This window comes from Corvus cornix, chromosome 2 (genome assembly GCF_000738735.6).
Source record: "Corvus cornix cornix isolate S_Up_H32 chromosome 2, ASM73873v5, whole genome shotgun sequence".
Taxonomy (NCBI): Eukaryota; Metazoa; Chordata; class Aves; order Passeriformes; family Corvidae; genus Corvus; species Corvus cornix.
This window is the reverse complement of record NC_046333.1, coordinates 8,292,436-8,320,414: the sequence shown is the minus strand read 5'-3', so window position 1 is coordinate 8,320,414 and position 27,979 is coordinate 8,292,436. Positions and strand designations below refer to the sequence as shown.

The window sequence follows — 27,979 nt, the reverse complement described above, 5'->3', positions numbered from 1 at the left end:
CCGCAGACTGACGGCTGCGGGAGGGATTTTAAGGAATTGCTGCATTGTACCTGCGCAGGGTTTAATGCTTGCCGGGCCATTTGGCTATTTGCCATAATTGGCTTTCCATTCCCTTGATTGGAATCATAGATAAAAATTTGCTAATCCACTTTCTTTGCTGAAAGTATTAGAAAAGTAATCCATCTTTTAAAAATGCTCGAACAAAATCATGTGGTATAAAGAGTACTTTATGGAATAATGAGATTAATGAGAACTGTAAGGCATATGCAATTTAAAACGTTTTTCTATGGGTTTAAGGGGAAAAATGCAATCTGGGCACTATAAAGACATAAGTACTTCCTTTTTTGTGCACTACCTTTTAAATGTGTATTACATGTTATGCTTTTGTCTACATGGCAAAATGTGAGTATATATTTAGGAAGAAGGATCTGGTATTTGTTTGTAATTTAAAAAATGTTTGAAAATACCTGATTCAAACTTCTTGGCTGTGTTTTATCCTCCCTCTCCCCTCTTCTGCCCACAGGGCATCAGAGCACGGATTTTAGAAACCCTTGTAATGCTCATTCTTCTTGCACTGCTTATCCTTGGAATCGTATGGGTGGCTTCAGCACTCATAGACAATGATGCTGCCAGTATGGAGTCTTTATATGGTATGGAATGCAAAAGAACCTTCACACCAGTTTCATTGTAGATACAGAAATGCGTGTTTCCAGTTAAATGTATTTCTAGTAGATGCTATGTGAGTGTTGCACAGGTTGTGAAGAAGGTGTATTAATTCAGCCAGCACCATTTCTTATGTTAAATTCTGTGACATAAGTAGCCTGTTTGTAATAAGCTAAAGCTGTGCTCGATGTTTTTTTTACAGACCTCTGGGAATTCTACCTCCCGTATTTATATTCCTGTATATCACTGATGGGATGCTTGTTGCTTTTGTGTAAGTATTTTCCTCATTATTCCAAAAGATGAAGGATTTTATGGTGGGGGTTTTTTTTTGTCTATTGTATTTAAATTTTTTTTTTTTGTGGTTAAAGGAAACTTTTTGATTATGAAAGTCGAGTGGGATTTTCTTGTTCTGGGTAAATTTAAATTTAGATGTGAATTTTTTAGGTTTGGGTTCTGAAGTTTAACTAAATGGTACTTTACTTCTTCAATTTTTGTCAAACTTTACACCTCACCCAAAACAATTCCAACTTCTAACTTGTTAAAGCAGGTAGTTGAAAAACAGTTGAATTTCTCCATTCTGCAAAGAAAAGCACAATTTTTAAATGAAATGTCTGCAGGAAGTCGGTAGTATGGTGAGACAATTATTTTGGAACATTATGTCCTATATTCAGTATACTACCATTCTTCCTTTTGTAATTGAAAATGTTTCTGTATAGGCAGGAGTTGGAAGACAGTGCAGTCAGCTTTCATAATCACACAGCTGGTCTCTGGCCAGTCTGCAGGTCAGTTACACAATTGCATTTGAAACAAATGCAGTAAAAAACCAACCTTACATTGACTGGTCCTAACCAGAGTTCAGTCATGCACGTTTAGGGGAATAAGAAACATTATGGAAGACTCCAAATCCCACTTATAATCTCAGCCCCCTCCCTGAATAATTTCTAGAACACTGCTGAGAGGGACAGAATGTCTCCCTTTCTAGACTATTACGGTTTCGTCTCTTCTCCAAGCTTGGCAGGTTCAAAGCTTACATGGGGCTGTCACTGTGGAGAAAGAGTGGGGAGTGATAATTTGTAATACCCTTTAAACAGATCTGTCTATGAAAGAGACCTCGGTGAGTCTCCTTAGGTTCTCTGTATGCGCAGATTCGCAAATCTACTTTGGAGGAAGATGGGAGAATTAAACAATGTGCTTCTCAAAGTCTTATGCAGGCTGTTCTGAGTGGGATTGACAGAGGTGCTGAACACTTTAATGGGAAGTTGGTTTACAAAACTTCGAATCTGCCCTGTAGTTTACTTCAGCAGAGCTGAAAACGCAGCCTCTGTTCTGGGGCTGTTGTAAACCAGGTCACCAAAATTATTGCGAATAAATACCAGGTTTTGGAAATGTTTAACTTAAACAAGCAAATCACTGAGGTGAAGGCCCTCCTAGCTGTTAGATCTGTGTAGCTGAAAGGGCCGTATACAGCAGTGGGGCAGCTGCTGGGGTAGTGCTTCTTTAGATCTTCAGTTGGCTTAATTGCTGAAGCAGTGTTTGAGTAAAGCCTATTGCCATGGTGATTTGGAGCATCACTTCCTTTTTCTTTTCTCCTTTTCCTGCAGGATTCTTCTGCAGTAAAGGCAGACTTAAGTTAGATTTTTGAATACTCTTGTATTTTTTCTGTAATACATAGTAGCTACAGTGAAATGCTAGTTAATAAAAATAAATGCAATCCTCACAATAAAATCTTGTCTCCTTTTTTTGGCAACATGTTTTATTATAGTGGAAACTATAAATGTACATCCTCATCCATGTAGTTATAAATTCCTTCATCTCCTACACGTTTCAGTATTTGAAGGCTGTTTTCCCTAAACTGTTGTTTTCTGCTAATAATTTTCTATTATCATGGTTGAGCCTTTCTACCAAGAAGCATACTTGCATCATTCCTGAAAACCATTACAGGCTAGAATCAGAAAGGGCCTGTTATTTCATAGAAAATAACCTAAAGTCTGGTAGCTGAGCCTACTATCAATGGAAGTTGAAGGATAACTTTCAGAGCATAGCAGCTTCAGGATCTCTTGGCCTTGCAGCTGCACCTGTGCTAAAAGATGAAACATGCCTGATAGGTTCTCCAGTGCTGTGGCCAGCCAGTGTCATTCCATCCAGGATATTGCAGTTGGCAGGTGTCTGTGCACTTTGTCTCATGATAATGGTCCCTGGGCTGCCTGAACTCCAGAACTGCAGTGAGAATCATTCAGCAGTGTTAACTGGCCCAGGGCGAATCATGCCAGGAATAGTTCTAACAATTTACTGGGGTAGGCAATCCAACCTTAAAGCCCAGGAATGTACTCTGGCACTGCTGAATTTACTAGTGAAGACATAGCCTCTGGGGCCACATGCTTTGAATAAATAATTAATTAGTTGAGCAAGTTTAAGATCTCTGATTATATGGTGTTCCTTGTTGACAAAAAAAAAAAATCACAGTTAAGCTCTTGGGGGGGAGAGATGCTTGTCTTGTTCAAAATTTGTGTGATTGCAGTGTGCTTAAAAGTTCATATTGGAGCTTTAAGCTCTTGCAGTTCTTTTCAAAACCAAAAAATGGTTATATGTGGACTAGCACACTGAGCATCCAAATAAAAAACTGGTCTTTGACTTACTAATGACAGTTTTGCATGCTCTTCCTTCCCCTGCAGTGTGCACGCCAGTGGGGCTCTCACGGATGTTTACAGTAATGGGTCAGTTGCTGGTGAAGCCGACAGTAAGTTCTACACAATTCTGTCCTCCTGTGCTACCTGTGAGAAGGTAGAATGGTATTTGGGTACTTTCTTCTAGAATGCTTACACTTCTACAGAGCTCTCCAGTTCATCAGAGTTTCTATAACCATTATTTATGTGCTTGTTTCACATTTTTCATATCACACAAAAGCCTGTTTTTTTCCGAAGTTTTTCTTGTAATAATACATACTTCCTCTGATTTTTCAATTTATGTCAGTGCTACTAGTATTATTTATTGCCAGTATTTCCTGCTGTGTTTTACCAGTGCCTGAAAAGTGTGGGCATATTCTGAGTTCAGGAGAAAAGAATACAAGAGCAAACAAAGTCTGGATAGCAAGAAGGGTACCTGGGGATACACCTAGATGGGTGAAGTGTGGTTAGTTGTCATCTTTAAGAGCTTATTATATACAGATGCTCTTTGGTTCATGTTCTGAATGCTGTGAGGGAAGGGAGAAGTTTGTACCATGTACAAGTGCTCTAGTGACTTGGGTGTCACATGTCCTAGTTTGTATTTACTGAAATTTGGATTCACTTAGATCTTGCATTCCTTTTCATTAGTCATTTCAACCCTGGAAATACAAAGAAAATATGTACTACTTATCTTATCTGTCAGCTTTAGTCTCAAAGCACCTGATAGCTGAGGTAGACAGACTTTATTCATTTGATTTTAGCTTCCGATAGCAACTTATATTTGCATGAAATACTGGCTTATATGAAAAGGTGCTTTTAATATAATTTTTCAAAATTTGTATTTATTTTTGCTTAAATTGAGTGTGAAGGTTGATAAGATTTGAATGTAGGACAGACATACTGTTCTGTCTCTTTAGATTGAAACTGAACATAAAAGCCTTAACTTGAAATAAAAACAGTAACTTTGCTTACAGTAAAGATACAGCTGTGTAACAGAATGGAATAATCTTCTGTGAAGTTCTTATTTGTGTCAGTGTTGTAAAGTTGTAGACTGTATTTAAAGTACAGCTTACTGAAGCAAAGTGAACCTGATTATGTAAGTGCAGTCAAGAAAACAAGTGTCTCTGATACTCAGTTCATGTTTCTGTTTCCAAATACAGATCCTGGAAGACCTAGATGAGCAGATGTATATCATCACTTTAGAAGAAGAAGCAATTCAGAGGAAGCTTAATGGTATGTGTGTTATACTGTAATGACAGTGCTTCAGGTTAAGTATTTAGAGTAGAGTGGTTCTGGTCAGGAGTATTGGTCTCACTGGTGTGCAGTCTTCTCTCTCAAAACAGAAAATTTCAACATCTTAGCCTGTAACAAATGCTAAAGGCGTACATTTCCTTGCTGGGTTTTCCAAGATTGGTTCTTTGTGTGTGGTTTGATTTTCTTTTTAAATTGTTCATCAGCTCTCTAATGTGGGAATGTTCTGAGCCTGAGAGAGCAATTGAAAAGTTTTCCAGACCTACCACCCTTATGCAAAATAGCTTGGATTGGTAAATGACTCTATTTCAGCCTTGTTTGAAGGACAATGAACAATTAGGAAAAGAGGCTTGACTTCCTGCAATATGAGCTTTGTTTTTAATTTGGAGGATTTTTTATGTTTCAGTTGATTGTTATTTAAAATCTCAGGTAGTAATTCATTAAAAATCAGAGCACTCCTTTATATTCTAGGAGTTACTTGGTGAATTTAATGATTTAAAAAATTCTATTAATAAGTAATGAAAATGAATAATTACAAAAATGTTTTTAGACTTATGGTATTTAATCTTACAATTCTGCATTTCTTGATAAGGTGTTTCTGTTATGAAGTATTTAAAAAACAGTATGAAGCTTTGGCAGAATAGAAAGGAGTGTTGCAACATGGCAGGCACCAATTATGGAAAATGTATTGGTTCTATAAACCTGGAAAGCATGTTGTACAAACCTTCTGTCTTGCTTTTAACTGCATGGATAAGCCATCCATCCACAATTTATACAACTACTGCAGTTCGGAAAATCAAGGAATGTTCATGTCATGACACATCCATTGTTGTGCTGTCTTACCTATTTTAATGTTTTTAATTTCCTGCTTTTTCTCTCCTACTTTTCAGTCTTCTGTCATATATCTCAATCTTTTCTTCTCTGAGGTCTCATTAAGTCTCCGTTTGAAGTTGCTTGGTCAGGGGAAGTACCTTTGATAGCGGAGATCATGGTGGTCATCCCTATTCCAGTGTTTAAAATTTGTGGAGGAGTAGTGACTAATTTGTGGAGAAGTAGTGACTTCTTTGTGCTGAAATCAGCCATAATTTCAGTTGAAAAGTAACATTCACCTTTTCAGTGTTGAAGGCTCAGGTGTTTATAGTGACACCCCTATGGATGTGCATTCACACACAGGCACACAAAAAGGTGCATGCAGCTTTGAAGCTGTGATAGGGTAATTATAATCATTCTGTGTGTTTGATGTTAGCTGGGAACTGTAAAATATTTGTAACTGAATATTTTATGTTGTCATGGTGATTCTGCTTGTGTACAACACAGAGGAATGACCCGATGGTTATTCAGGAATCTATTGGAAGCAGTGCAGACAGGGGTCTGCTACTCAGAAGGGGAATGTGGTTATTTAGGTGCTGCTCGGCTGCTCTTTTTCTTGCAGAAATCTCTCAACAGTTGCTTATGTTTCAGTTTAATATCACTTGTGGGGTGAACCTAGGCTGTTTGTAAGTCTACTAACTGGATATGGATTTAGGATGTGTGCAGGGCCCTCCTCTAACCACCAGCCAAGAGACTGGATATTCTTTCAGCTCATTGTTTGGTATGAAAAGTGGAACTGCAGCCCACCCATATTCCATGGACCACTCACCAGCCTGCTCTTGAGCAGTGAAAGACATGGGGCTTAAATGTCCTGAGACAGGAGAGGAACCGAATTCCCTCTGTTTCCAATGCTGAGGGAATGGCATTGACACCCCCATCTAAAGGAATGCTTGAGAACCCCTAGTTTGGTGTACAGAGAAAATGAATGGACTTAAGCTGACAAGTAAATGAAAATCTAAACTTGCAGGTAGCATGTAGTTGGGACAGGATGTTATATGTGCAAGAAGATACTCTGCAGGATTTTTGTGAGTAGTTACTTAAGTAAATTTAAGCATGGTTCTCAATATGACAAGCATGGAAAGCTTCATCTTCTCTTCCAGAAGTCTTTCTAATACATACAAATTATGCCAAAAAATTAGACATTGTTATTGCCAGAACTATGAGGGGACATGTTTATTGCATTTTAAAAAATGTGTATAAATGGGGGTGGTGCTAATTTCATCAGTGGACGTGCTGTGGTGTTAGAGGCCATAATCTGTGTTTTAGTGCACAGATTGTAACTCTTTGTTGCTGTGTCACAGCAGATACATTCACCTACATGCTTCCTCTGCCATGGCCATTGCAACTCTTCCACAGTGTTGGTGATGGAAATCCATGTGCTTAAGTAACCCTGCTGGGCAGGTTTGCAGGAAGGTGCTCTGAAATACATACTTCATTTATATGTATAACTAAAGAGTTGAATTTTTATTAAAATGAAGAGGACCAGAGCAGAGGCTTAAGTGATACTTGATGATTGTAAAGCTCTTCATATTTGAAAATAAATCTATCTGTGAAACTGTAGATCTTCTTTGTGGGAACTAATTTTCTTCCTCCTCAGGTGTCTGCAGTGTCTAACTGAAAATCAGAGTAGGAGGGAGGGGAAAGTTTGATTGTGTTATCTACCCTAGTATTTTTATCTATTGAAGAGATACTGGGCTTTGGGAAAATGTTTGTTTCCAGTGTATTATATTTCAGTACCCACATCACTCCTACAGTCGAAGAATAAAGCTGGGACTTTTTTTATATAGAAAGAAAAAAGTTGCCTTCAGCTATTAGTTTTCCTGAATCCAAAGAGACGGGTGGGGTAGGATCAAAAATACTTACTTGATCAAAGTTATTGGCTCTGAAGGTATCCTTACCTATGTAAGAAAGATGAAAGGTGTTGTTTTTATTGCACACTAGTAACAGTGTAATTTTGAACTAATTGGTGGTGAACTGCCAATCACCTTGGGGGAATGCAAATAGATACTCTTACAATTTCCTTTGAGGTACTGAAATCTTATGTCGGGGCTGGAAGAAAAACAGAATAATACCGTTAAATTGACCTTAAATGAGCTGCTTTGTGGCTTTCTTGGAGAATCCCTTCTAACTTTTCATTGCTAGTCCAAACAAGTCTTGTCTACCAATTTGATTTATTGGCTAGACAGCGCTGACATTGAACTTTGTGCGTGTTTGAAATAAAGCTAATGTTAGAGAGCTTTTAAGAATTTAGCTGCATCCTTTTCAAATACTCTTTTGACTGATCTGAAACTTTGCCTCTCTCATAAAATATCCTTTTGTATAGCAACCTGTTGTTTGCAACTATTTTTAAGGGGGAACTACAACAGCACTTAGATATGATTCAGAATTTCTACTGAGCTGTCTCTTAGGGACCTAGTGTGATGACGCTGATTTGTTGGATAGACTCCCAAGAAATCAGTGTTTTGAGCTCCAGATTTTTATATTGAGGGAAGAAAACAACATATATATATATATTGAATTGAGCTTTTCCTCAGAGACCCCTAAATCAGTTTCAGAGAAGAAGAAAATGTCAGATGCTGACCTGAGTTTTCCTTCTTGTTCAACTGCTTCCATGAAATCCTTTTCCCCACCTCACACTAATTAGTCATTCTGTAAAACAGATGTTTTAGGTTTTTTTGGGGGTCATGCATCATCGCAAAAGCTTATTTTTATAGTCGTAATTAGCTTGGGTTTTTTTAAAAGACTTTTTCTGAAAACCTGGGGATTACGATAAATTTTTAAAAAAATACTGAGAAACGGACATTTGTATTTCAGGCGCTTCAAGTGATAAGATGTTGTAATGGAACAGTGTCTATAGGTCTTACTGGATAGTCCTGAGATTAGAGATATTTATATATTTGAAGCCCTGTAAATATTACCCCATACTCATTATGTCACTGATATCCAAGATAAATGTTTAGACATAGCACAGAAGTTATGTGTTATATGCAAAAATGTGTGTGAAGGAAACATTCAGTTAATTCAATTAAACTTTTAAAATTTTAAATGGTTGGATGTTTCATTGATGATTTGACTGCATTGAACAAATCAGTATTTAATAGTCTGCAATAAAAACAGTCGCCTTTATTCTTGTATTAAGATTACTGGATGGATGAGCAGACAACAGAAAATAAGGAAATAATGAGACTGGACTACAAAGTAGTGTTGCTGTGCCAGCAGTCTAAGTGCTGTTTAGATTTTGTAGGCAAGTGATCAAGATATGAGCTAAAAGCCTGGACAAGAATATTAATCTCATATAAATGTATTAGAGAGTGTTTAAAAAAAGTACATGGAGCGTGGTGCTCATACGGGTTAGCCCGCAGCCAAAGGTGGGGCTGAGAGTAGGGAATGGCCAGCAGGTGAAGGGTGTAAATGTAAATTAGCAAAACAATAACAGAGAGGACTTTGGGTTTAAGACCTTGAACTGTCACTGCCACAGTGTGTTATTGCAGAGTGAAATTGGCCTGGAATAGACAGAGAAAATATGAGCCCTTATTTTCAGGTGAGATTGCCCCACTTTCATCGCTTTTATTTCTGAACAAAGGTGAGTGGAGAGTGTTTTTAACTTACCCCAGGCAGAATATTTCCAGGTTGTGATTGCAGAAAGTGAAAGCTAAAGCAGAAATAATGGGATGGGAACTGAAACAGCAGATCTCTAGTCAGCATTGCAGAGCTGTGTCAGTGCCTGAACACAGTGTAGGGTTTGTAGAGGAATGGGCATCAAGGAGGGAAACCACAGTATGCTTGCACTGGGAAAGAGGAGTGGTTGGAAGAGCATGGAAGGTTGAAGAGAAAAAGGATGGAGAGAAAAAATGGGCTGGGTTTCTTCAAGGAGGTGTAGGGATAGGAAGAAAAGTTGCTGAGCAACTTTTAGGCAGAAAATTAATAGGAAGAAAGGAATTACTATGATGATTGTCTGGGTTCAGCTGGTGTAGAGGAGAAAGCTTGAGGAGATGCACAACAGTGACATGTGTATGTTGTAAACTGGAAAGGGAAGTGGAACAGGATGGTCTCACGGGTAGTTGTGGGAATATCTGATTGTGGCATGGAGGGATGGAGCAGGCAAATTGGCATGAGCAGAGGATCCATCAGCAAGGAGGTCAGCAGTATGGAAACTGAGCTTGCTGAGGAAAGGGAGGGAGGGGCAGAAGCTGAATCTGGAGCTCTGGCCAGTTTGGAGGCAAAGGTCCACTTTGCCTTTGAGTTGCTAAATAATAATGCTCCTGAAGGGCATCTGGGGATTCTTTACATCTTGGTGCAAGAATCACACAGGGATACAAGAATGAGGCATTTGAGACATTCTGTCACACTGTGGTCATTGGACTTGTGTTAAGGCATCAGCAAAACAGGCTAGGATCACAGGAGATGACACTGAAACCTCTGTGCTGAGCTCTTCTGGTTAGATGCTTCTGTTTTGGAAAAGTGTTTGAAGAGTGTCAAAGAAACACCAGCAGTTTAAAGTCACAAGTGCTAATATGATGCTTCCTAAATCTGAATTGTCACTGTGTGCCTTACAGTACTACAGTCAGTCACATCCAAAAGAAAATCGTGTCTTCTGTTTTAAAAGGTGTATCTTCCACAGTGGAATACCAGACGGTAGAGCTGGAACGTGAGCTGGAAAAAGTGAAAAGCAAGAAAACAAATCTAGGTAATGAACTTTCTAGAGTTTCATGTAGATTGTAGTTTACTAAATGACCTTAAAGGTGCTGTGTTTAGTTTGGAGCAGTTGCTTGATTGATTTCAGTTTGTTCTTAACCAAATTTGTGCATTTGCAAGTACATTACATGGAATCATTGCACCCCTCCAACAAAACAGTTCAAGTAGGGAGTCAGATTTGTATCTTATTTTTAACATTAGAGAAATTGTAACACTTGACTTCTTTGCATGGAGCTTTAAATATATGATATGCTTATGAATATTTGGGCATTACTTTCTTTTTGTGTTTGAATTATTTCTATAAAATTCAAATTGTGGTGGTTTTTTTTGTTGTTGTTTTGTTGTTTTTTTTTTTTTTCCTAAAAGCATCATCTGCTAATGATGTCTAGTGAAGTTAGTTTTGTCTTTCTTACCTTACAAGAGGAAAATAGTATTTAAATATCTGAAATGCTATTCTGTCCCTTTAGGTCATGCTAAAATTTACATGTAAGCAATGTATTTTTAAATTCAGCAGATTTTAAACTTTGTGGAACTGCTGTGTGCTAGGGGAAGAAAAAAGTTATGGTGAAACATGCCTCTAAGAAGAATCTGCTTGTCTCTGTCTCCCCAGCCTTTCTCGAGAGAGGTTTCATGTTTTTGCTATTGCTTTGTACAGCTCTACATAGTGGATGTTCTTATCAGCTGGTTGATGTTTGTTCCAGATCAGGTTACTGTTGTTACTTATATTTATAATGAGCTTATAGATAGCTGAATGATTCTTACTTTTTTTATTCTAAGGTGATCTATGGTATTAAGCTTCTGTTTTTTCTCTTCTGAACAGAACGGAGGAAAAAAGCTTCTGCTTGGGAAAGGAATTTAGTCTATCCAGCTGTCATGATATTGCTACTGACTGAGACAGTAAGAACTTTCTTTTTTTTCCCCAACAAAAAGTATGAAGAGTTCTTTGGTCATTTGAGGGAATAGTTTTAAATTTTTTGAGGGATGTGTGTTTAAGCAACAGTCTTGATATTCTTTTCTTGACCATTTAAAAAAAAACTTGACGTTATGGAGTCTGGTGAGCATAAATGAGTAGATTTTAAAAATGTGGAATACTTTTCAATAACAAGACTGTTTCTACTTTTTTATAGTCCATTTCAGTTCTCTTAGTCGCTCTCAACATTCTTTACCTGTTGGTTGACGAGACTGCAATGCCAAAGGGATCAGGGGTAAAGTAAATTTCCCTTACAACTTTTATAACTTTAGTAAAGCTTTGGGGGCCTTACAGAAGTGCAAGTGTGAACTTTTGCTTTAGTAACACGGAAACTAATGAACCTTGACCTTGACTTTGCTTCTAGGTTTCATTGCTGTGCCCACACAAATGCTTATTACATGTCATGTTGTAGGGAGTTCTTACTAAAATAGTGCAGAAGCTTTATTTAGATACAGTGATGCAGTAAAGCAGATCGGTTATCTGGAGTTTGCAGTTCTGTCTTAGCAATACATTTCACTGCAGTTTGAAAGCTGCTGATGCCATTACATGAGGTGGGGGGACTTTGAGGGTAGGACATCAGAACGCCCCTGAAACACTGAAATTGAGAAAGGCTGTATTTCATGTAAGATGTTAAATGTTTTGTTCTTGGTAGGAGGTAACTTTGTGAACTGTTGTATGTATCTTATTTAATTATGCAAAGTATGTTTTTCCTTGTAGGGGCCTGGAATAGGAAATGCCTCCTTATCCACCTTTGGCTTTGTAGGAGCAGCACTTGAAATCATTTTGATTTTGTATCCTTTCTGTAAGAATTCTGTCTGTTAACAAGTATTCTGTCCAGTTTTCTGGGACACTGGTAATACACTAAGGCACTTGCCTGGAAAGAAGAAAGAGATGGGTCAGTCCTTCTCAAACACTTGAAGTTTTTTTGTTTCTTTTTTCTTTAGTTCTTAAGACTTTTAGGTAGCTGCTGAGAACTTGAATGAAACTTGCATTCCTTGGAGGTTCCTTTTTCCTTGATTCTCACAGCTATCTTATGGTATCTTCTGTCGTCGGCTTCTACAGTCTTCGTTTTTTTGAGAATTTCACTCCCAGGAAGGATGACACAACTATGACAAAGGTAAGGTGCAGTCTGGGATGGGGATGGCCCCCTCCTGTGTTTCTTGCCACCCAAGACAAACTGACTCTCTTAGTAATTGCCCTGAATGGCTCATTTGCAGTGATCACTGTTTGTTTGTAAGCTGCGTAAACACAAACTGGAAGATTTTCAAAATGCTGAATGAGTGGGAAAAAGGATGTGCTCTGTTTAGCTTGGATGGCATCCATTCACTTGTAAGAAGCCAGGAATGGCAGAGCTTGTTAACTGGCTATAGAAAAGCGAGTGAAAGAACTTTCTTCAAAAGAAACTTATTGCTAATGAGTAACTTTGATTGCGTTAACTGTACTTCAGGGAACTTGTATGAGATCTGAACAACGTGGTTGCTACAAGTAATACAAAGTAATTCAAATTTGAATAATGAAACTAAGACTGAGGAGGGCTATTCAGCAACATTTTGCAATCTGAAGCTAATTTGACTTTCTTCAATTTAGCAATGGCTTTAGAATCACCAATGCTGTTACCTAATTCAGAGGAACATGCCTAGGTTTTTGGCAATATATTCCCACAGCTGACAAGGGGAAGTGATCAGTAACCAAGGAACAGATGCTGAATTTAATTATTTTTTCAGTATATTTCATTGTTTCTGGTTTTTTGTTTGTTTGTTTTGTTTTTTTGGTTTTTTTTAAGTAATGGATGAAGGTATTTTCCAACAAATTGTTGGAAGTGAGAAAGTGGGTATGCACACAGAATGATTAGAGTAATAAGTAGTAGATAGTTGGAATGTTCTTAATATTTCCTATTGATTGTTTACAGTACACCAGGAATAGTGTAGAAATAAATAGTGAATGTACAAGTGTCTACCTACTTTCAAGTTTTCTATTTTTTTTTTTCTTTTGGCTTCTGATAGAACTAGACCTGAAGAAAATGATCCCTTTTGAAAGAAAGTTTCAATTACTCTTTTTAAAGGCTTTAGAAGAACAAGAGTAAAATCTAACAGCTGTGAATTTTTTCATACTATTTAAAGTAGACAACAGGCATTGAATTGAAAGGAAGCTCTTTGTTGTAATTTTTTAAATAATGCTAATCCTGCAAGCAGTTACATCCAAGGCTTAAGCTGATGTATCAGTCATCTATTCTAAGCCCATGGAATTGTTCTTTTATAAAACATTCACAGGAAGTAAGTAAACAGTTGATGCTTTGCAGCATGGTAGTTTTGAATTATTTTGAATCTGAGCATATATAACACTGATTAAAAGCACATGAATACATATTTGATTTTTTCTTGGATCATCTTTGTCTTGTTTAACACCATGTGGAGAGCAGTGACAGAAGTCAGCAAGACTAACAATATGTTACTGTAAATCGCTTTAGGTTCAGTTTTAAGAATATGCCTTTTAAGATTTCTTCTTTTTCATCTTGACCACTGATTTTCTTTGTGTTCCCTTCAACAATCCCGTTTATCATTTAAATGCTGTTTGTCGTTTTCAAACAGATAATTGGAAACTGTGTCTCCATCTTGGTGCTGAGCTCTGCTTTGCCAGTGATGTCAAGGACACTGGGTAAGTGAAATGGAAGTCATAGTAAAGGATGTTTAATTGAATTAAAAAAAAATACAAGAAAAAAGAAGAACCTGTAGCTGTATTTTCCATAGTATGTATTTAATTTGCCATCACTTTCAGTGGAAAGAGCACGTATCCATGGCCTTCATTTCTACACCAACATGAGCTGTTGAGCATACATCTATGTGCATGAACTGCAGAACTTGCTTTCTAAAAAGAAAAAGATGATAAGCGTTTTTTAGAGAATATATTATTTTAAGAAGGTCAGATTTGAAACTTCTTAAAACGGGAGACTGTGACATGAAAAGATAGGAAAACTGATTGTCCAGAGCAGTATGAAATAGTTTCCTGGTCACTGTGAAATTAATGCTTAGTTCCTGTGAAAAATTTGGGATTCGGTGTCTGAAATTTGAGGTAGCACTGAGTGCAGAAGTTAATGACTCTTCATTTACTAAGTTTTTTAATCAGCAGTGATACCAGGCTACTTTCATTTTCCCTAGAATAATATGTTTGTATTTTTTGCTACTTCATTTTTCAAGTTTAACAATTTGGAGTCTACCATAGCAGAACTGAGGAACTTCTGATTTTATTGCTAAGAACTGACAGTAGCAATTGAAGTAGTTAAGCTGTTTTAACCAGCTGGAAAGTCGTGTTGTATCATCACTTCATTTAGGTAATCTTCAGCTTGAATTCTTGAAGTTAAATTGCAAGGCTATTACATGTTTAAGTAGTGCAGAATCCTTGTAGCTAATGTGAATTTCATTGGGAACATTAAATAGAACAAAACAAAAATCTTCACCTCAGGCTGTACAAGTCTTAAGTACAAGCTTAGAAGTTTGAGCTCAGGCCCACAGACCCGCAGTGTGTGCTCAGTAGTTTTACAGCTGGTTTTCTTTTCAGTGAGAATACTCTTGAATCAAGAGTAGTTCATGTTTTGTAGTAAACTATACTGTGTATTCTCATGCTATGTATACCCACAGATGAAGTGTTTTAATAAACTATAAATCATTTCTATAGCAAATGAAAAACCCTCTGTAATGCATTTTGGAGTGTGGAATCTTAAAATACTCATTTTAGAACTTACTTTAAAAAAATCTGTAGTAAAACTTCATGAAAATGCAAAAGAGTAATTCACATATTTAAAGTAGTGCAGTTTTAAAATATAACCAGTATGATAAAGGTTTAAGAAGTAAAATGGTTCTAGCATGTGGAGCCAGATGTTACATTGGAAAATCACTGTTTTAGAACAGAATCGTAATGTAAGTTTGTGTCCACTAAGTTACTGCATTCAAGACTTGTTTAAAAGAAAATAAAATTAATTTTTAATGATCCATGAGATTAACAGCTGATAATAACCAGATTCTGTGGCAGTAAGTGTACACGCTGGGCCCATTGTTGTCTCATAGGAAACAGATTAATGGTAAAACTCACTTAAAAACCAGACTAACAAGTGAAATTCCTGAATAGTTTGCCATAGAGATAAATAAAAGAAGAAAAAAGATGGAACAATTAACACCCAGCTAACAAACGCACAGTCACAGCTGTCCAAACAGGATTAATAGAGTGTATTAGAGTACAGTGAGTCATGTGGTGCTTTGCAGAAATATCAATGTGTGTTGCACTACATGCCACTGCCCTGTGGCACTGAATAGATGAAAAGAAATAAATATGTTAAGCAGATCCATAGTCTTTTCACTTTATTAAAAAAGCGAGTTTCTAGACTATACAGAAAAGACTAGACTTTATCCTTATGGGAAAGGTGAAAAAGCAAAAGTTATCTAAGGCATCTACTGCCATTTTTCAACTTTTAAAAATGGAAATGGAGTTTCTTACATGTTTCATGGCATTCTAATTAGATATGTAGGTGGTGGATATGTCTAATCTGTCATTCTTCTAGAACTCCAGGAAAGTTTTTAACTAAAATAAATTATTTTACTGAAATAAGTTAACTCATATTTTCCCAGGACTTTTCAGCCTTTTAGTAGCCCTTCAAAAATGTTTCCCACCAGCACCATATTTCTAATCACAGAGAAACAAATTGGGAGCAAGGCACTTAATAGTCAAGAATACAAAACCAAAGAATTGCAGAGGAAATTGAACTTTCTAGCATACAGAAGTTTTCCTAGAATTCTACACTTGAGTATTATGTGCAAGTAAATGGGGATTTTAAATTTATTTGTGTGTGCTGTCTAAAACCTACTATTTGTTGTTAACCTGAAGAATTCTTTAATAGTTTATTTGGTAAAATTTTATCAGCGTTTGTGTGTATATATTTGTGCCACTAGATCAGTAATTGAACAAAAACTTAAGCTTAAGAGTTATTAAAATTCTTGGGTTTTTTTCTCCGTGGGCTGAGTAGATACTGCTTCTTGTAAGAAAGTCATCAAAACCTTTTTAACCTTTTTCTCCCATGAGTTTACAGACTGTTACTGTGTCAGGTCTTTTCTGATGAGCAGTGACTTCTTCTGTTTGTAAGAAGAAATTGAATGTAATTTATGGACAATAATTTTCCCACCTACTCTAACAGAAGTGTCAGGGTTCATTTCTGTTTGTCCTTGTAACATGACTCCATGGCTCACTGTTCTTCTGGACCTCTATGTGTCAAGGAATGTTATTCTTTTTCCAGAGAATTCCAGTGCTCTGCCTGTTTTGTTCCTTTTCCTTTAAAGTTCTGGAAGCCTGTACATTCAAACCTGACTTTCTTAATTTTCATGTGGCTCCACAGTCTGACTAAAACACTTCTGCTTTGGAAATGTTAAGGACACTGTTTGCCTTCAAATGGGAAAGCAGCTCTGTGTTTATTGTCCTTCATCTCTTTACTAGTTAATTCAGCTGGTTTCTTCTTTCTGTGCTAAGACCTTCTGTGCTTTTTTGGTATTTCTCCCTGCCTCTTTTGCTATTTTGATCAGTGATTGTTTTGTTTCATCCTTTGAAACTTCTTCTTTTCATTTCAGTATGTTTTCCTTAGATACCAAATTCAGTAATGTTTTAATTTAAATGACTGTACAAGTGTGTGTATCTTTTAACATTGTGATACCTGCCTTGCAAGTCTTGGGTATCCAGGTACAGTGAGATTCCTAAGTGTCAGGTTTACCCACGGAAGAAATGTAACTGACCCTTAATTCTGTCTCTTCATTTATTATCACTTGAGAAGTCAGTTTTTAAAAGCCCCAAAACACTTTCAAAATACGATGATAGAAAATCAGGAGCTTTTAGGAGTTTCAGATCCAGGGCTGTTTTGTGATTGCCTTCTTTGCTGCTGCCATTTTAGTTCTGGGACAGGATCAGCTTCCTTTTTTGCACTGTTGTGAGGGCACACGTCACTCTGACTTTGTCTGTGCCCTAGGTTTTTTGGGAATAAACTGCTTTTGAATCCTGGACAATGGTCATGTGGCTGTCATCTCAATGTTCTGCCATGTATTCAGTACTCCATGACACCTGACAAAGGAACCAACCTGTGGTTCTTCCTCTTCTGCCTTCTGGGATGGGCCCTACACCTTTTAGACGTTTCCATGTTTCAGAAGAATGTTGTTCCTTAATTAGTGATTGACAGGCCTTTGATCAGCACAAAGCCCGAGTGCCAGGGTTGGAGGTGCACTGTGAAGACCTGTCAGCACCATCTTTCAGCCTAACTCTTTTCCTTCTGTGCAAATGCTCCATGGCTGTAGTGGTGGGCCGATCCAGGAGAAAAACTCTAGTTGGAAAGATGTCTTTAAACTTTGGTTTCAAAAGCAGTGCTCTGGAATAAGACTTAAAAGGCTTAGTGTTTACCATAAGTTGTTGTGGCTCTCATAGAAAGGCTGTTTGCTACCTGTATTTTTTTAATAAAAAAAGCTCACAGTGCATTTCATTCTTTTCTCAAATCATTAAGGATTTCATAGAAACTGTGGTTTTAAGCAGTTTTCATACTAAAGCTGATTTTTTCCTAGTTACATTTATTGAACTTATTAAAAGAGTTCTTATTTAGAATAGACAATTCATTTCAACTCCCATTATTCAAGCGTTTTACTATGAAATTTAAAAAACATTTTGGTAAAGGTGTCTTAGAGTTTTACAGTGAGCAACAAAGTAGAACATGACTTCAAGAGCATTGTCTTGTGTGTTTAACCATGTGTCTTCTGGTATGTTGTCTGTAAGAATTTTGCATCCAAATGTAAATGTAATATAATGAAATTTTTGTGTTTCCTAAAACATTGTTATGAATATTTTGATCTAAATCTTGCATGGAATTTAACAGGAATCACCAGATTTGATCTGCTTGGAGACTTCGGAAGGTTCAACTGGCTGGGGAACTTCTATATTGTGTTATCTTACAACCTGCTCTTTGCTGTCGTGACAACATTGTGTCTGGTCAGAAAGTTCACTTCTGCTGTGCGAGAAGAGCTCCTGAAGGCAATAGGTAACACAGCCCTGAAAATTCTCTGTGTGCTTGAACATTCCCTTTCTCCACCACTGACATCTTGATGTGCTACTGGTAAAGTTCTGTCACAGCTCACAGAATACTTTTTTTTTGGTGGAAATTCCTCTAAGTTAAGGTGTGAGGATGAGTAACGTTGTGTTGTTTTTTGAAGAGTGCAGAGCTAAGGTACAATGTTGATTTTAATGATATGCGTGTGGTACTTACTGATCTGCAGTTGGATTTTCAGTCTTTGGAGAATGCAGAAACATTCTCATTGCTATGAGCAATTATTCCACATTAAAACTTCACCTTGTGTATGGGTTGGCTTTTTTCTTTTTTGTTTAAAGCAACTTATTAGTTCCCTAAAAATAGCTAGCAGAGATCTTAACTGCTTTGTTGTCATGCTTTTTTTTGAGCATCTATTCAGAAAATCTTTGTACGCAACGTACGGAACCTTAGTAACTGGTTGAGTAAAAACTCTACCTGATACAATCAAAAGTTTGATCAAATTTTGCATTGATATTTCTTGACTATAGAAGAAAGGATTGAAACACATTTGATACTTAGAGGATAAAATGTTGGGGGTTTTTTTATTGTTGTTGCTTCATCTTATCTTTACTAATTAGGAAAGCTCCTATCTCTTTAGATCCCCAGAGTAGTATTTACTTAAATTGAGAGGACTAAAGGTAACTGAGGATTCAGTTTGCATCATCTAGAAGTTACTCATGTTAGTTTTCACTGCTTTCAGAGTTGTGATGCAGAAAAATCCAGTCACTTCCCAGAGAGCACCTCTGCTGGTGGGAAATTAGGTTAAAATTACTGTAAAATAATTAGAAAGATAATGTTGAATAAAGAATCATAAATGTTGAAGGCAGATTAACAAATTTCAAAACGCAGGCACAGTAGGGTAGTGGTCACTGGGTTTGACACAAGCAGGGAGTTACAAACCCTGAAATGTGTAGGTTCCTGACACAATTGTGTTTGTTTTCAGTGCTGTACATAACAAAAGGTGTCTGTTAAAAACTGTCCCATGGAATTCAAAGAATGAGAACCAAAATTGGCCTATGACCAAAAAATTCACAGAATTACAAATAAGACACCATTAAGGCAATTTTAGTTTTTTGGTAGTGCAGTAAATTTTGGAATTCCAGTTCCAAAAATGGAAGAAATTTAACTTTGTACATCGTGGCACTTAAGTAAAACATTCAGTGTAGTCTACACTAAATGAATAAGAAACTCTTCAGTTTTGATCCTTAATTTTAGAGACTTGATAGGAGACTTCAGAGAGAAACTGTAGCAAGCAAGGAAGGACTGACATCATGCCTCTTTTGAATAAAATATGGCTAAATTTGCCGTCTTTCCTCATCTTCCTCACCCCCAAAATAACAAAAAAAGAGAGTAATTTAACTGCTTCCCTGGGGCACGATGTGAGGAATTAGCACTCAAAATAGAGAATTGTGCAATAAGAACAAATGGCTGGAAACAGAGATAAATCAGTAATAGTATAGTCCTAAAAATGTAATTAGACATATAAATAGTTTAGAGAAGTGATCTGGTCATCACCAATGACATTAAGATCAGCAATGGTTGATTTACAAGAAGATGCTGTAATTTAAAAGAAATATTTTAGGTAATTATTTAGGTCTTTGTAGGCAACAGGGTAAATTATTGCAAGTCTCTCTTGGTTCTTAACATCTGAGTCTGTGATTTAAGCAATGGGAAGTTAGGATTCTCTGGCTTCCATGCTTGTCCACTGTAATGGGCTTTTCTCACTTAACACCGAGGGGATTTCCCAGAAGCAATTCTTACAGGAGATAGAACATCAGTTGTGGTCTTCAGCAAATGTGAAGTCCACAATCCCAAAGTAGAATTTGGATTGTTTGTGTTCTTTTGAATACCTGTGTGCATGAAACAAGGGGGAGTCTTAGTTTTTTCTTATTCTGTAATGTTTTGCAGGACTAGATAAACTTAATCTATCAAACAATCCAAGAGACTCGGAGACAAAGCCTTCTGCAAATGGCCATCAGAAAACACTGTGATAACAGTCACCTGCAGTCAACAGAGCTGAAAACATCAACCTCATGGCATTCCTGTCATCTCATCAGCATTTTTATATTGCTTTTAGTTATTAGTTTGGGTCGAGCCTTGTCTCATTTTGATGCTGTGTGCTTCTGAGGAAGTTATGTGTGTCAGATTCTTCTCTTTCCAGTGAACTTTTGGTCTGCTTGTTTATTTCCCAGTAAGTTAATGCAGGAGGTGCCTTGAAGACTGGAAGCTGAAGAGAAAAATGCATTCCTTTTTATTTGTTTAAAGTCTCACATCTTTATTTTTAAACTTGCTACCATTTGAATGCACAGTACCTCCTGTGTTATACAAACACAGCTATGAAGAATAACTTTGGGACTTGGTTAAAAAAAAAAAGAAGAAAACATACACTTGAAGGCCAACATGACCCTTACTGGAAATGTAAAGTACCTGGAGTAGGTATCCTTGACAGAAGATAAACAGTTCTACTGAGAGTGAGTTAAAAATGACAGTAGAGATCACAGTTCCCTCGGTGCTGGATGCAGTAGGCTGTGTCACAGATCTGTCTCGGAAGGCAGCGTTTTCAGCTCTCTGTCCTTAGCTCCAAATGCCAGGTTGCTTTACTGATGGTCAAACAATGTGTTACGGAAGTCCAAGATGAAGATTAACTTCAGTGTTAAATCTGAGCCTAGTATGCTTTGTAAAAAGCTGTGTAGACCCCCTGTCACAGCTCTTACAGTTCTGTGAGCTGTTGTGCCGTGGAGGTCCCTTACCCTACCCAGTACCCCCTGTGAAATTCTTGATGAACTACTGTGGGTAAGCAGTACCTGGAATCAATGCAAGGAGCACAGGCTGCAGTTGCAGTTTTCTACAATCTTTAATTTGAAGTAAATTTCTCTGAATTTATACTTCAGTTACCAGGATTTCTGTTCAGTGGCACAATCCAGTTATCTGTCACTAGCCTGTTTTTTAATGTACACATGAACATGTATATAGGCCTATATGTGTAGATACCGTAAATTAAATTCTAAGGTTGTAGAGATGATGTAGGTGGTTTGGTAAGTAAAACTTGTGTGTTCAGTCTTGGTAGTTTGAATTTCTGCAGTGTTACAGTTTAACTGCTCAGAGGCCTTAGATTCAGGATGACATCAGTGGGTGGTAATGTCCTTTCTTGTAGCATTTCCTGCAGCCTTAGGAGTCCTTTCAGGAGTTTATAGTAAAGAAAAATAACCAAGTAAGTATTCAAAATCTGGTAGCACTTTTGTACTGCTTGGCCACAAGTAATCTTCAAACAGACTGGAATGGGGACACCTTCAGTGAGTGCCTGTCATGTAGGGAGCCAGAAAATGTTCCTGTTTATTTCCCATTTGTGTAAAACTGCCTGTCTGTAGTTTGAGGTCTTATATTATTTGGTGACAGCTTGCTCTCTGGTGGGGTTCCAAAATAAGGTAAACCTTGTGTCAGAAACTCTTTGGCTGTTTTCCTGAGATGACTGCTCTGGGCTGTAGACCTTATTGCTGTGTGTGTGAATGTCTGCTTGTTTTTTTTCCCCTAAAGTGCTTCAAAAATCAAGCTCCAGTACACATGAGGATTTACCTTTTTTGCAGCTGCCTTTTCTGACTTGAACTGGGGCATAATGTAAATATTTCTGTAGTAAATATGATGCTAGAGAGTTACTTTTTTTGTGTGTGTGTGATTAGTATAAATACAAGGTTTATTGAACTGACTATTGATGTGTTGTATCAAGTCTTGGAAGAAGAAGTAAAATTGCTTGATTTCACTAAGATTTACAAGCATCTTTTTTCTTGTTCAATGCTGACACTTTAGTGAGAAATCTTTATGTGAGTCAAAGTTCTGTGACCAGTAACAGGGAGCTATAATTAAAAGTTGTTCTAAAATGAGCTCATATTTAAAATATTGGGAGATATATTATTAGGGGCATCATTCAGGTATTCTCAGAGCTTGTAGCCTTATGTATTGGCATCATAGTTAAAAACTGGTGAAATGTGTCCACTTTTTCATGCAAGTCATTGTATGACCAAAATTGTGCTCATGTCTTAATGGGACTGGTGAATTGTGGTGTGTGAGGCCAGTTAGCTTTATAGAAATATTTCTATTACAATGCTAAGACAGTTAATAGAAACTGAAGAAATTAATATTAGGAATAAACCTAGGAGTGTGAACCAGCATAGGTCATGCCCTTCGTGCCTTTGGAGAGATATTTGTCCTGGCATCAGTGACCCAAGAACACAGAATAAGGTGGATTGCAATGTGTGTGTGGCTTCTGCAAGTGGGTTGGGCAATTACTTCAACTGAGCAGGGGCAGTTCCTGACAAGAAGCACCCAAGCTCCAGGCAAGGCTTTAAATCCCTTTTTCAAAACAAATGTTACAGCCTTGACTGTCCCCACCCCTTCTTCTGGATTCTGCAGGCAGGTGTATGGGTTAAGGCTGTGTTAGGGAAGACTTTACACTGGACTCTGTGGGATGGTTGAGGTGCTGTGTGGTTTCCAGGGTGGGTGAGAAATTCAGAACTACCCTTTGCAACTACTGACAGTGTTTTGTTTTAAAATCAACTGCTGATATTGTGACGCTGTCCACATTAAAATAAGCCTTTGGCCTTGAAAATGACATGCTTATGCAAAGCTTTGTAACTGCATGCAGGATACAGGTCACTGTATACTTTCCACAGAAGCATATGGTCACTTAAGTACAAGCAACTGGTAATTCATTAATGGATATTGACAATACATTCCTAGTATTTTGACTCATGTAGAGTCAGGTGGTCTATACCTTCAAGGTATATACAACTGATCTTAGTAACATTAACATCTGCCTCACTTCTTATGAGGCAAAAAGCACATCAATGCTTCCATCTTCAACTAGATACCACATAAGACCAAAAAATAGATGCAAACTGAGTGTTTTAAGTTAGCCGTTTTTTGGCTTTTTTCCATGTTGGTAGCACAATATTAAATGCAATGGTGGAACTGTAATATTTGTAGGATTTCTAAGCATAAAGCACACATGCTTATCACTTTAAGCTAAAAAATAATAGTATTGGTTACTGTACAGGTAACAGTTTTGCATTCATAGGAAGCTTTGTTTACTGTCTGTAATGTGATGTTTATCTTTGGCCCTGTTCCTCCAATACCTTTGACCCTGTTGACTGTTGTAGTGTCATAGAAATTAAAAGATTTGACGAGTTGTTTTCCTTTGTCTGGTTCCCAAATACCACCTGGAGCACCAGTGGAGAGGAGCTCCTGCAGCAAGTGCTTGGCAGGATGAACATGGGAGCAGATCCTGGGGGACACATCCTCCCCTGTGGCACCAGGAGTGCCATGTCCTCCCCTGTGGCACCAGGAGTGATGGGTGCCAAGGGGCTGCAGCCCCTGTCTATCCCACCATGTCTCTGCCACTCGCTCGTCAGTCTGTGCAGCAGCTGATGCTATTTGAGGTGCTCACATGTGCCTAGTGCTGTGTAGTGAAGACATGATGGCCCTTTTCTTAAAGAATTTATAGTCTAAATTAGAAAGGAATAAGGTAGAAACAAAGCAATTTGCCTCTTCCTGCATGTGGCTTTCCTTGAACTCGAAACACGTTCTAGGTTATTTCGCATCTCTTCTTCCTCTTCCAGGAGGGGGGTGGTGGTGTATGTACAGCAGCTGAGCCTTACCCTTAGTGGACTAGCATCTAAAATACAAGAAAACATCCTAAATCCTGTTAAACAATTCTCTGATCTTGAAAATAGCATTTTTTTAAATCAAGGTGAAATAATCTAAACAGAGACAGGACGCTAAGGCCACATGAAAAACCTCTTCAAAAAGAAATGTGCTTAGTTTTGTTTAAAAAAGTGTTGTTGTGAACTGTAAAACTTTAATTGCTTTAATGAAATGAGATTCCCTACCTCCTAGTGTTAGGATTTTTGTTGTGATTTTAGTGCTGAGTTGAGACGATATTGCCTACACTGAGTTCCCTCCCCAATCCATGAACACTGAATTTGCTCTTGGTAAGCTGGCAGGTTTTTTCAGTCACATTGTCAGGATTTGAGCTTTACAAAAATGCTGCTTTTGAATTCATCCCAGTCAGTGAGAACCAGCTAAGCCCACAGCTACCACCCACATGCTGATACAACTTCTGCCCCCTTTTCTACCTTGCCCCCTGCCCTGACCTTAGGCAAGGTAGACACAGTCTCTGTTGTATGAAGCTGTGATGTTCCTTCCTGTGATCAGGGTGAGAGATGAGCCTGTGGTGTGTCCCTCTGCCACACACAGTTCAGGTGCTGAGCTGTGGGAATTAGTGGGAATTGCAGACTCCTGGGGTTTCCAGGTGATAGCTGAGGTGTTCAGGAACTGGAGCTTGGCACTTTCAGCTGTTTTGTTAGGGCTTCAGGTGGTTCAGGATCTTCTGCCTGTACATGACTGTGCAGCTGTTCTGTGTTTAATTGGCTTTTTGCTGTCTCAAGAGCTGCATGGTTCTGAGAGGAACTGTGTCCCTCCATACCACAGCCACAGAGGGTCTCCTGCAAGCTGCACTTGAACACTTAAAGCCCAACTATATTGGTCAGAATCCTAGGAAGGAGAACGTACCTTGTGGGGAATCAACCCCAGATGGGACTTCAGAGTCCCCACTGTGCCCAATAATTGGGTAAGGGTGGTGGCTGATGGAAATGACATGGAGCTCACCTGCTTGGATTCTTTTACTATTTTTCTAGTTGGTCTTTAAAATTCCAGATTGCTGAAAATATATTGCATGGAATTCAGGGACTGATGGAGCTTTTTTTTTCTAAATCTGGCCTTGATTCTTGGAGATACCCAACCTCTTGGTTTGCTTCCCTTTTTAGTGTTTTCAGGTCATTCTTAGTGGCCTTTGTGTTAAGAACAGCTACTCTTCTTGAGATAGACAGAACATGAAATAGCAGAAGAATGTGCATAGATTTGATTTATGCACAGTAAGAAAACATACCAGAAGGCAACTTCAATGGAAGGCTTTTGGAATATTTCACAAATGAAGCACCTAAAACTCTTCTTTCAAAGAGAAAGAAGAAATGTGTATCATTAGTATGCAAATGTCAATTGTATGTTCTCTAAACCAGTAATTCATGGATGCTGAAAAGAACTTAAGTTCTTAGAACATCTTTCGTGATTCACAGTGAAACAGTATCTTGGACTTTATAGAAGCCTGTGAACTCCTGAAGGTATTTCTGTCTTGCTAACAGAAACCTGAGGATGCTTGCTAGTTTTGTGTTAATTACCATACTGTATCAGTAACTTTTTTAGTTTCACTTATTGCTCATAATTTTTTTTTAAATATAGAAAGCATTAAATGTTTTACCAAATAGAGAAGGTGACTCCAAACAGTCAAAGAGATAGTATGAGAAATATCCTGTAAATGCTGATATTCTTGACATACCGAATTCCAAGCTGTTTAAAAGCTGTATCTGTATGAAGGCCTTACATAAACATAGAAATTAGGAAATCCAAATTCTTAAAGGCTTTTAGGTATCTGAATGTTGATATGTACCTACTTGAGCACTTTGGTATGCTGTTTCTAAATGCTTGTTGATCACTAACCCCAAGTGTTGCTGTTGCTTTTCTCCCTGCCCCCCCAGTATATTAAGTTTTATAGTCGGCATCACTGGATGAAGCTCCTTTCCTGAACAGGTCTTTATTTTGCATTCCTCATCTATTCCCTGCTTCCATAGATACCAGCTATTGAAGTACTGGGACACTTGCTTTGTTTTTAATGGATTTCTTTTCCCATGTAGCCTGTACAGAGATATTCCCCAGTTAGAACTGTTCTTCCACTACAAAAATGTTCACTTTTATTAGTTCATTTTTTACCACTAGATTCCATTTAAGCAGTCCTGTCACTAGAGGGTCCTCTAACAAATTACCAAAAGCTCAAGTCATTTTGAATTAGGAGTGAGAGGGTCTAGTCATTGCATATATTTGTGCTTTTAGCTTCCAGTGGTGTGAGGGTACAGCCCCACTTCTGAGTGAGGGGAATGAGCTGGTGTGGCCACTGGGAGCCCGTGGGGTGGTTGTCACTGCAGGGTGGCTCCTGTTGTGGAACTGCTCCGCTGGTCATCTGCTGTGGGACGTACAGAGAGAGACCTCAGCTCTCGCTGCCTCCCTCAGTGGGAGGTGGACACACATCGGGGCAGCAGTGTGTAGCTCTCATGTTCTCATCAGGATCAGGCTTTGTGAGGTGCTGAGGTGAGGCTCTTCACCTGTTCTCTGGATTTTTGTATTTCATGTGTATGAGCATGCTTTGGGCCTTCTCTCCCCGTGTGATTGATCATTCAGAGAAGTGTCATGGTGGTGATACCTGTGCACTGGATTCAGTGGGTGTGTTAAAATGCTTAAGAAGAAAATTAGCTGGTGCATGATTTCCCTTTTCCCCCTAACCATGAGTTTTTGCATTCTGGACCAAAATTCCTAGAGTCACAAAATCTCTGTGAGTACTTTCTCCTCCTTGGCTTTATATAACAAAAAAAGTCACTTTTACTTTCTTAAAGGTAGGTTTCAAAGTATTTTTGCCTAATTTGGTGTGACTTCTGTTGCTTTAAAAAGAAGATACATTTGGGTCATGGGATTTGAAATCTTGAGGGGGGGATGTGTGTGTATGAAGCACATGTACACAAAAAAAGGGTGCATTTCGTTTCCTCTGGGTTTGGGACCCAACCCTGCATTACCTAAATAGAAATCACATGTTGCTCTTGTCTCCACTAAATTTTGTCTTTTAAATTCCCAGTGAGGAGACTGAGGATGTTCTCGGGGTGCTGTTGGCACCCTGGTCCCTGTCACGTGGAACTGGGTTCATGTGGGCTTGGTGGGCTTGACCATGAAAACACAATTCTGAGCTGGCGTTTCCGTGGCAGTTGCTGCTGCTGGCTGGGCTATGGTGATGGCCAGCAGGTGCCTTCACTGTGCACATCCAGGTTTTTCACTGCAGTGTTACTGGTTAATACCACAGTTTACAAAAAAAAGTTATAAATTGTGCACAATCTAAACTGTGTGAGGCTGGGAGGTGCTGAATGGAACTGGTGGTCCCCTCTTGGTCTGATTTGTGCTTTAGGCTTTCTAAACTCCACAGTCTTGAGCAACTGGGTTTGCTTTCACATGGATGTATCTGACCACGGTATAACACAGCGAAAAACTGTGCTTTGAGTGTTAATTTAATCACAACAATTTTTGGGTAGATACCTTCTCCCCACCAAACCCTTCCTGGTTCATTTTAGGTCATCCAGAATTACGATTTATAATGTTCTCTGTTGTGGATATTTTGTTGTGTTACAAAAATAAGTGAATATATCTGCTGCCTTAGATAGGCTGATTTTTTTTGTTTTGTGGAAAGCAGTGGTATTATGTTTTTCTCCTTTGTTTGAAATGTTACACTGAATGTTTTGTAGGAAAATTTTTTTTTACTGTGTTTTCAATAAAGGTAAAGTGTGATTTATAGCAGAGTTTTGTGTCTTTTTTGATTCTAAGCAATGAAAAAATAAGAATCTGTATCATTCTAAATTATCATGTCAGTAGTTGGTATGAATAGTTGTGTTCCTCTCTCTTCTTCTTCTCTTCTTCCTTCCTCCTCCCAATTTAACCTGCTTTTGAGGTTCTCAAATGGCTGCATTTCTAAAATAGCTGAGGTAGGGAATATGATGGAGATTCCTGCACATTCAGAGGCATCACAGCTCTGTGTTTTAAGACAGGTGTGCAGTTAATTTGAACCCTCTGCTTTAGGCCAGTGGGGATTGTTTATAGCAGAGTATGCTCATTATGTAATTT

General features: G+C 38.1%; 1 protein-coding gene across 3 annotated transcripts in view; it reads left to right on the top strand.

Moving 5' to 3' along the window:
• LMBR1 (limb development membrane protein 1) overlaps positions 1 to 27,652 on the top strand; it is a 69,389-nt gene extending 41,737 nt beyond the window's left edge. For all 3 annotated transcript variants that reach the window (XM_039571621.1, XM_039571625.1, XM_039571627.1), the window contains 12 exons: positions 524 to 650; positions 866 to 934; positions 3,336 to 3,400; positions 4,487 to 4,559; positions 10,054 to 10,134; positions 10,963 to 11,039; positions 11,270 to 11,347; positions 11,830 to 11,903; positions 12,139 to 12,229; positions 13,701 to 13,767; positions 18,005 to 18,166; positions 20,123 to 27,652. In XM_039571621.1, the coding sequence (XP_039427555.1) occupies positions 524 to 650; positions 866 to 934; positions 3,336 to 3,400; positions 4,487 to 4,559; positions 10,054 to 10,134; positions 10,963 to 11,039; positions 11,270 to 11,347; positions 11,830 to 11,903; positions 12,139 to 12,229; positions 13,701 to 13,767; positions 18,005 to 18,166; positions 20,123 to 20,205 (1,047 nt within the window). In that variant the 3' untranslated portion in view covers positions 20,206 to 27,652. The remainder of the gene's footprint in view (positions 1 to 523; positions 651 to 865; positions 935 to 3,335; positions 3,401 to 4,486; positions 4,560 to 10,053; positions 10,135 to 10,962; positions 11,040 to 11,269; positions 11,348 to 11,829; positions 11,904 to 12,138; positions 12,230 to 13,700; positions 13,768 to 18,004; positions 18,167 to 20,122) is intronic.
• Positions 27,653 to 27,979: the final 327 nt, after the last annotated feature.